Source organism: Anguilla rostrata, chromosome 13 (genome assembly GCF_018555375.3).
Source record: "Anguilla rostrata isolate EN2019 chromosome 13, ASM1855537v3, whole genome shotgun sequence".
In the NCBI taxonomy this organism is placed as follows: Eukaryota; Metazoa; Chordata; class Actinopteri; order Anguilliformes; family Anguillidae; genus Anguilla; species Anguilla rostrata.
Window position 1 is genome coordinate 2,329,603 of NC_057945.1, and position 10,205 is coordinate 2,339,807.

At 50.2% G+C, this 10,205-nt stretch overlaps 1 protein-coding gene across 1 annotated transcript in view; it reads right to left on the minus strand.

Moving 5' to 3' along the window:
- Positions 1 to 9,795, minus strand: part of LOC135237589 (zinc finger protein 385A-like) — a 50,519-nt gene extending 40,724 nt beyond the window's left edge. The window contains exons 1-2 of the mRNA XM_064304874.1: positions 8,847 to 9,795; positions 4,613 to 4,723 (exon numbers count right to left, since the gene is read on the minus strand). Coding sequence (XP_064160944.1) covers positions 4,613 to 4,723; positions 8,847 to 8,879 — 144 coding nt within the window. The 5' untranslated portion in view covers positions 8,880 to 9,795. The remainder of the gene's footprint in view (positions 1 to 4,612; positions 4,724 to 8,846) is intronic.
- Between the last annotated feature and the right edge of the window lie 410 nt (positions 9,796 to 10,205).

The window sequence follows — 10,205 nt, forward strand, 5'->3', positions numbered from 1 at the left end:
GTACAGGCTCAGTGACCACGCACTTGCAATTGAAAAAGGCAGACACCGGAATACATGGTTACCAAAAGAACAACGTATATGTGGTCACTGTAAGACAGGAGAGGTGGAAACAGAGATGCACTTTCTCCTACATTGTGAAAAATATTCAGAAATTAGGACACATTATTTCAACAAATTCTCTCTAATTATAAAGGACTTCCTTTCCCAAACAAAAGAGGAAAAAATGCAAATCCTGCTAGGAGAAAGGCCAACGGCTCCACTAGCAGCAAAGTACATCTCGGCCTGCCATAATCTGAGGGACACTGGTTGACCACCACAAATATATTTATTTTAATTATTAATTTTTTTTTTTTTTTTTTTTTTCTTCTACATTATTATTATTATTACTATTATAATCACAATTATTATTATTTTTATTGTTATTGTTGTTGTTGTATAGCCTACTCGTTATGGCCATTGCCACACTGTTGATTGCATTGTTGTTTGTATTTAATGTTTCCTATTCCTGTTTCTATGTGTACGCTTTGGCAATAAGTACAAGTGTATTTCATGCCAATAAAGCATTTTGAATTTGAATTTGAGAGAGAGACAGACAGACAGACAGAGAGAGAGGGAGTGTGTGTGTGTGTGTGTGTGTGTGTGTGTGAGAGAGAGAGAGAGAGAGAGAGAGAGACAGAGAGACAGAGAGACACAGACAGAGATAGACAGAGTGAGAGTGTGAGAGAGAGACAGAGAGTGGGTGTGTGTGTGTGTGTGAGAGAGAGAGAGAGAGAGAGAGAGAAAAAGAGTGAGATAATTTTTAAATTAATTTTTATATAATTTTCTTAACTATTGTAAAATTTTATACTGTTTCACCAAATTTACACTTGACATTACACCTGCTAACACAAATACCATGCACACACACATATTTGTACTCTGTTCATATGTTTATTGTTTGTTGTAGCTACGCTTTGGCAATATGTATATATATGTACGTCATGCCAATAAAGCTTAGTTGAATTGAATTGAATTGAATGAGTCTGTGAGAGAGAGACAGAGAGAGAGAGGGAGAAAGAGAAAGAAAGAAAGAAAGAGAGACTGGGGGTTTGGGTCTGGGTTGTGTACAGAGTGGGGCGATAGAAGTTTAATCTCTGTCGGGATGCAGGAGTTGGGACAGGCTCCCAGCTTTGGGGCAGGCCAGCTCCAGGCAGCCCTTTAATGAGCGTTTCGTCAGCAGAAGTGAAAGCCTGCTCGTGCAGACACGGCCCCTCGGCTCCTCCATGGCGTCTGATCTCCCGCTGCTCTCTGCTGTGGCATCGCGTGTCTCTCACGGCACGTCCGTCCGGCCGGAGAGCGGATTTTCAGCTTCCTGTAGGGGCGTCCCGTTCGCCTCGGAACTACCCCCCACCGCCCCCCACCCGTCCCCCAACGCAAGTGCAGTGCCAGCCATGCGTGGCAACACGTGGCAGCGTCTCGTTTCTTAGACTAAAACAGGAAATAAAACATGGCGCTCGTCACCACGGCAATAGGAGTGCAGTCACATACAAGGGGCTGCTGGGAGGCTCATTCGGTTAAGGCACCGCGCTGTGGTGTCAGGACGAGCACCGCGCTCTCGGATCGAATCCGGGCCGTGCCGGTGCCGCCCGCGGGCAGCAGCTCCGCAGGGCGACGCACACCGGGTGGTTGCGTAGCGAGGGCACGGGACGGTTCTGGCGGTTTGGGGTCCGCGTTTCATCGCTCTCCTCCCCCCCCACTGGTCGGGTCGATCCGGCACCGGGGGCCCACATGGCAAAGCCGCAGATGAGAGGTCTTCCTCCGACTCCACTCTGTGAGCCTAGCTCTGGGCTGCGGTGTGAAAAGAAGCATCTGGCGACACCACAAGCTTTAGAGAAGAACCGCGGAAATCTTCAGCCTCCCAAAATGGCGACCACGCATGAACGTGACAAAAAATAGCCAATCAGATGCTTCCGATCTGTGCAGGAACTGAACATAGTCTACCGCATGTTAGCCGCCAAATAATTAAGAAAAAACACACAAAAAGTAGCCTTTTCAACAAAGGAAGTTTAGCCGACACTGTCATTCAGAGAGCCAAACAAAACATTTTACACAGTATCCACTTATATGGCTGGATATATACTGAAGCAATTCAACTTAAGCACCAAGCTCAAGGGTAGAGAGGCAGCGTCCTTCCTAAAAATCAAACCTTTCGGCTACAAAGCAGGTTCTCCAACCGTTATACTACGCCGCAGATTGCCTCAGTGTTTTTATTTCAGACAGACTGTGCCGAGAGAGCGCAGGAGAGAGAAATAAAGAGCTCAGACAGTCCGGAGGGAAAGATCTCTCCATCTCGTCATCTGTCCATCTGTTTATCGGATCGTTTCGCTTTGGAAGACGGGCTGAAGGAATGACAGGCATGCACGGCCGCGGCGATATCGGAGACGGGACGGTGTCCTCGGGACGCAGGGACCGTTTCATGCTGCAGAGTTCACCAGAGGCCTGCGGCCACGAGGCCTGTCATCCCGCCAGAACCCGCCAAGCGCCAAACCTCACCGCCGCGTCCTCACAGCGCGGCGGTAAGACCATCACGGGCTCGCAGCTCGGGGCGAATAACAACACTGAAATGTGTTTGCAGTCTTTGATTTTCTTTCTCTCTTTTACGTTCTCCCTCTCCCTTACTGCCCAGTAGAAAGCCAGAGTTCGGCTGAAACGCCAGCGGTAACTGGGCTGCTTTTTAGTTCTGAAGCGTATCCTCTGAAATACGCACAAAAAGAGGCCGCTTAGCTGGCCGAGCGGGGCAGTTACTATGCAGCGGGGCAGTTACCCTGCAGTGGGGCAGTTACCCTGCAGCGGGGCAGTTACCCTGCAGCGGGGCTGTTACTATGCAGCGGGGCTGTTACCATGCAGCGGGGCTGTTACCCTGCAGCGGGGCTGTTACCATGCAGCGGGGCTGTTACTATGCAGCGGGGCAGTTACCCTGCAGTGGGGCAGTTACCCTGCAGCGGGGCAGTTACCATGCAGCGGGGCTGTTACTATGCAGCGGGGCTGTTACTATGCAGCGGGGCTGTTACCCTGCAGCGGGGCAGTTACCCTGCAGTGGGGCTGTTACCATGCAGCGGGGCAGTTACCCTGCAGCGGGGCTGTTACCATGCAGCGGGGCTGTTACTATGCAGCGGGGCTGTTACCCTGCAGCGGGGCAGTTACCCTGCAGCGGGGCTGTTACCATGCAGCGGGGCTGTTACTATGCAGCGGGGCTGTTACTATGCAGTGGGGCAGTTACCCTGCAGCGGCATACCTGCAAGTGTGTTCTTGCAGCGGTTTGAGTTTTCTTTCCTGCTTACGGCAGTTTACCCTTCAGCGGGGCGTTATAGCGCAGGGTTACTAGCAGCGGTGTACTGAGCGGGCTGTTACTAGCAAGGGCTGTTACCATGCTGCGGGGCTGTACTTGCAGCGGGCGTTACCATGCGGCGTTTTTACGCACATGGGCTGACAGCAGCGGGGCTGTTACATGCAGCGGGGCTGTTACCTGCAGCGGGGCTGTTACATGCAGCGGGGCAGTTACTGCGCGGGGCTGTTACTATGCAGCGGGGCTGTTACCATGCTGCGGGGCTGTTACCAGCTGCGGGCGTAATGCAGCGGGCTGTTACCAGCTGCGGTGTTACGCCAGGGGCTGTTACTATGCAGCGGGGCTGTTACTATGCAGCGGGGCTGTTACCATGCAGCGGGGCTGTTACTATGCAGCGGGGCTGTTATCATGCTGCGGGGCTGTTACTATGCAGCGGGGCTGTTACCATGCTGCGGGGCTGTTACCATGCTGCGGGGCTGTTACTATGCAGCGGGGCTGTTACCATGCTGCGGGGTTGTTACCGCACAATGGGGCTGTTACTATGCAGCGGGGCTGTTACTATGCAGCGGGGCTGTTACCATGCAGCGGGGCTGTTACTATGCAGCGGGGCTGTTATCATGCTGCGGGGCTGTTACTATGCAGCGGGGCAGTTACATGCAGCGGGGCTGTTACCATGCGCGGGGCTGTTACCCTGCAGCGGGGCAGTTACTATGCAGCGGGGCTGTTACTATGCAGCGGGGCTGTTACCCTGCAGCGGGGCAGTTAATATGCAGCGGGGCTGTTACCATGCAGCGGGGCAGTTAATATGCAGCGGGGCAGTTACCCTGCAGTGGGGCTGTTACTATGCAGCGGGGCTGTTACCGTACAGAGGGCTGTTACTATGCAGCGGGGCTGTTACCGTGCAGAGGGCTGTTACCGAGTAACCACCCAATCACGCCGTAACCCCAGAATCATGCAGTAACTGCTGTAGAACCCCACCCAGAGGAGCCCGTATGTCCAATTACGTTGCATTTTCACACACGTAAGCAGAACACAGAGCTCTAAGGGAAATCTAATGGATCCCTTCTGATCAGGCGGTCACATGGGGCCAGAGCCGTAATGGATCCCTTTCTAATCAGTTGATCACACAGGGAGAGTGGGGGGATGCTGTCGGGGAGTCGGTGACTGAGGAAAATCTCAATCTGCCCCCCACCCCTGCCTTTAGAGGGAGAGGGAGGAGCAGAGAGGGAGAGAGAGAGAGAGAAGAAGGAGGGAAGAAAGAGAGAGAGAGACGGGGGATATAAATACCTGGGAGTTGAAGCGGATTTGGCAGACGTTGCAGGAGATGACCGGGCGTTTCTGCTTGACCAGCGGAATGCCGAACGTGTGGTTAATAACGGCTTTCTGCACCGGGTCCATCTGCAGAGAGAGACACATCCGGGGTCAGACTGAGGGATCAGCACACTGACTGATCAGCGCACTGATTGATCACGGGAAGAGCGAGTAAAGCTGCTCTTACATAGCCCTGTAGGAGCAGGTCAGTGTGGCACTGCTGCTCTGTGCTGCTCCTACACTGCTCTTACACTGCCCTATAGGAGCAGGTCAGTGTGGCACTGCTGCTCTGTGCTGCTCTTACACTGCCCTATAGGAGCAGATCAGTGTGACACTGCTGCTCTGTGCTGCTCTTACACTGCCCTGTAGGAGCAGGTCAGTGTGACACTGCTGCTCTGTGCTGCTCTTACACTGCCCTGTAGGAGCAGGTCAGTGTGACACTGCTGCTCTGTGCTGCTCTTACACTGCTCTTACACTGCCCTATAGGTGCAGGTCAGTGTGGCACTGCTGCTCTGTGCTGCTCTGTGCTGCTCTTACACTGCCCTGTAGGAGCAGGTCAGTGTGACACTGCTGCTCTGTGCTGCTCTTACACTGCTCTTACCTACGTAGGAGCAGGTCAGTGTGGCACTGCTGCTCTGTGCTGCTCTTACACTGCCCTGTAGGAGCAGGTCAGTGTGGCACTGCTGCTCTGTGCTGCTCTTACACTGCCCTGTAGGAGCATGTCAGTGCGGCACTGCTGCTCTGTGCTGCTCTTACACTGCCCTGTAGGAGCCGGTCAGTGTGACACTGCTGCTCTGTGCTGTCAGTGTGGCACTCACAGAAACCGCCTCCGCATGTCCCATAACTGAACCAACACGCTACGCATCAGGCTAACCATATAACCACTGCTCTGACTTCCCCAGTGAATGTTCTTAAAGAGATTTATGAGAGAGGTTATGCTAAGCAGGAATTCTGTCCTACAGTGTGAAAGAGGAACAGTTCTGAAATATTTAAAATAATAATGTTCTGTAAGAAGTAAATTACAATATAAACATAAGAGTGGTAACCAAAGCAAACCACCCCCACCTCCTACACACACTCACACACACACCTACTCACACACACACACACACACACACACTCACACACACACAAAGAACAGAGAACGTGCAGTCTCTAAGCAGTGCGTGGGATGGTAGGGTGTGTTCAGTGCAGATAAAGTAGCTGTGGAATTCCTGTGACCCTGATTTCTTATCTAATGCAGCATGAGGCCCCACAGCCATCCAGCTCCCCAAAGTCTTACCAAAGCCTATACACCCCCCCCCTGAAGGAGATGAGCTACCCCCATCCCCTGAAGAGAGGAGAGGTCTTACCACCCCACCCCCCCCCCCCCCCCCCCGAGAGAGAGAATGAGAGGTCTTACCGAGCCCATACACCCCTGAGAGAGAGAGGGAGAGGTCTTACCGAGCCCATACACCCCTGAGAGAGAGAGAGAGAGGGAGAGGTCTTACTGAGCCCATACACCCCTGAGAGAGAGAGAGGAGAGGTCTTACCACCCCCCCCCCCGAGAGAGAGAGAGAGAAAGAGTGAGGGGAGAGACAGGGAGGGGGAGAGAGAAAAAAAGAGAGGGAATATAAAGAACAGTCCCCTTCGTCAGCTAGTCCTGGGACTCTGCAGTACTAACACAACTAATAACAGACAGTCCCAGGACAGTGACATCCTCCTAGCTGAAAGAATTCGACCAAACCCAATTATAATGAAACAAAAAGAAATATATTTGATCTACTGGAAAGAAATTACAAAAACCCAAAACAAACTTAATTGTTATTTGGCCCTAAACAGACTGTACACCATGGCTGACTACCCGACCATGGTGCCAGACAGCAAGCAGAGACAAACCTTGAAAATGTACAGACTTAGTGAGCACAGCCTGGCCATTAAAAAAGGTGTATTTGATACTCTGCCTTACGCTCTGCACATCCAGGTGTGTTACACACCACTGCGTTATGCTCTACACATCCAGGTGTGTTTCAGGGTTCTGTGTTATGCTCTGCACATCCAGGTATGTTTCAGGGTTCTGTGTTATGCTCTGCACATCCAGGTGTGTTTCAGGGTTCTGTGTTATGCTCTACACATCCAGGTGTGTTTCAGGGTTCTGCGTTATGCTCTACACATCCAGGTGTGTTTCAGGGTTCTGCGTTATGCTCTGCACATTCAGGTGTGTTTCACACACCACTGCGTTACACATTGCACATCCAGGTGTGTTACACATCACTGCATTATGCTCTGCACATCCAGGTGTGTTACACATCACTGCGTTATGCTCTGCATATCCAGGTGTGTTTCAGGGCTCTGCGTTATGCTCTACACATCCAGGTGTGTTTCAGGGTTCTGTGTTATGCTCTACACATCCAGGTGTGTTTCAGGGTTCTGCGTTATGCTCTGCACATTCAGGTGTGTTTCACACACCACTGCGTTACACATTGCACATCCAGGTGTGTTACACATCACTGCATTATGCTCTGCATATCCAGGTGTGTTTCAGGGCTCTGCGTTATGCTCTACACATCCAGGTGTGTTTCAGGGTTCTGCGTTATGCTCTACACATCCAGGTGTGTTTCAGAGTTCTGCGTTATGCTCTACACATCCAGGTGTGTTTCACACACCACTGCGTTACACATTGCACATCCAGGTGTGTTACACATCACTGCATTATGCTCTGCACATCCAGGTGTGTTTCACACACCACTGCGTTACACATTGCACATCCAGGTGTGTTACACATCACTGCATTATGCTCTGCACATCCAGGTGTGTTTCAGGGTTCTGTGTTACGCTCTCCACATCCAGGTGTGTTTCAGGGCTCTGTGTTACGCTCTGCACATCCAGGTGTGTTTCAGGTCTCTGTGTTACGCTCTGCACATCCAGGTGTGTTACACATCACTGCATTATGCTCTGCACATCCAGGTGTGTTTGAGGGCTCTTCCAGTACAGAGTAGGAAAACCCGTGTGTGCTCAGTCTGTTTGCACACCAGCAGGTCGCCTGCTGTGCGTTTGATGTGTTTTCCCTTCTTACTGTTTAACTGTCATTACCTCCTTCTTCTTTTGCCTCGATGTCTTAGAAGCACTGCTGTGCCCGGCTCTCCACAGCAGATTTCCCTCTAAATGGAGAACAAAGTCTCTCTTTTATTGTAATTTGCTGCTGTTTACCCTGTGGAGGTTTTATGTCTTATTTTATTTTATTTACCAGTCTTCTATCTCCTCTATCTCTTCGTCTCTATCACATCTGTATACGTGTGTGCAGCTCGGAGTCTCCACTGGGGGGCGGAGTGTAGGGGGAACATGAGACCCAGGGGCACATGACCAGAAAACTCCAGCACAACAACCATCCCAAACCCCCCCCCCCCCCCTCCGGGCCACAACCAAGCAAAACACTCTGCAGGAGCTCTGCTCATTTTAAAGCCCCATTAACAGACTTTGAATGAAATAAAACACTGAATGATTTATGCTGAATGAAGCCGTAATGCCCATAGAACAGAACAGAATAGAATAGAATAGAATAGAATAGAATAGAATAGAATGCTGAATTAATTGTGCTGAATGTAGCCTCACCATTAATCTCGGAATAGAGCTTAATCAAAAAAGACTTTGCATCAGTCTCAGAATATAATAATATTATATAGAACTGAATGCTGAATAAGGTTTACTGATTGAAGCCACTGATTCACGCTTAGAATAGAATAGAAATAAATAGAATATAATGCTAAATAAAGCTTCGTAATCACTGTTTGTCAACTGAAATTGTGATGCCTCCAGGGTAAAACACACAACTGAACTTACTGCGCAGTCACTCACACTCAGGCCGCTGACACACGCTAGCCTGCGCTGTGCAGTTCACACATGCAGAATTCCTGCTGTCAGGATGCTATGTCCTCTCATGTTGGCTGTGTCTGTTTCGATGACCCCACAGTGCCATTTTACATGTGTTTTTGAAGCCGAGTTTGAACCTGAAATTGAATATGATCCAGTCTACCATTCAGTTTCTCGTGTGTATGACTCTGAAAATACTAACCACCCCTACCCACACCCCCACCTTACCCATGCAGCCCCCTCTGCACCTCACCCCTCACCCCACCACCCCTCCACCTTACCCCTACCGCCCCAACCCCCCCTATACTCCAACCCCGCCCAAAACATTCCTCCCACCCCCAGCACCAGTGTTTATACTCACCCCTCTCTCAGGAGCTGGATCTTTGAGCTGCATCAGTCCACTGTGTGTGTGTGTGTGTGTGTGTATGAGTGCAGGTGTGTGTGTGTGTGAGAGAGAGAGTGTGTGTGTGTGTGTGTTTATGAGTGCATATGTGAGTGTGTGTGTGTGTGTGTGTGTGTTTATGAGTGCATGTGTGAGTGTGTGTGTGTGTGTTTATGAGTGCAGGTGTGTGTGTGTGTGTGTGTGAGTGTATATGTGTGTGTGAGAGAGAGAGTTGTGTGTGCGTGTCTTTGTTTGTGTGTGAATGTGTGTGTGTGTGTGTGTTTGTATGTGTCTGTGTGTGAGTGTGTGTGTGTGAGAGAGAGTGTGTGTTTGTATGTGTCTGTGTGTGAGTGTGTGTGTGTATGAGTGCAGGTGTGAGTGTGTGTGTGTGAGAGAGAGAGAGAGAGAGTGTGTGTGTTTGTATGTGTCTGTGTGTGAGTGTGTGTGTGTGTGTGAGAGAGAGTGTGTGTTTGTATGTGTCTGTGTGTGAGTGTGTGTGTGTATGAGTGCAGGTGTGAGTGTGTGTGAGAGAGAGAGAGAGAGAGAGAGAGAGAGTGTGTGTTTGTATGTGTCTGTGTGTAAGTGTGTGTGTTTTCAGTGCAGCCCTGTGTTCCAGTGCATGATGGTAAAACAGATCCTGCTATTCTGTATCAGACATCCGTTCCTCTTCTCTCTTACAGCCTCATATCTGCTAGCCTCTGTAGCGTCTGCAGCGTCTGCCTGTGGCCACTGCACAGCTCTTTTCACTGACCGTCTCCTGACTCTAATCCTCTCTATTCACTCACTGTTACTCAAGACCCAGTCTCTCTGCCTCTCTCTCTGCCTCTCTCTCTCATTCCATTGCCCGCTGTGAAATTTGTGTTGCTCCATCTCTCTCCCTCTCTCTCTCTCTCTGTCCAGCTGCATTAAGAATGCTGAATGAATGTTCTTCTTCCTCCCATTCTTTCCTTCTCCTCCGCTGATATTTCCTCACTCTTTCTTCCTTTCTCTCTATTATTGTTAATCCCCACTTCCCCTAACCCCCCCCCCAACCTCCCTCTTCCTCTCCAAATTCTGCACTGCAACTGCTAGTCCTGTTTCATGTGATGTATGAGTGTCTTTCAATACAAACATCTTACATAAATTGGGACTTATACTGTCTTTGTACACACATACACACACACACGCCCATGCACACATACACAAATACACATAAATGCATACATACACATACGCACACATAGATGAATACACACATACACTCTCCTAAACACACACACACACACACACATGTAAAACAAACTGAGGACACCTCCTCCTGTTTCTCTGAACATGTAAACACAGCATCATCATACTGCT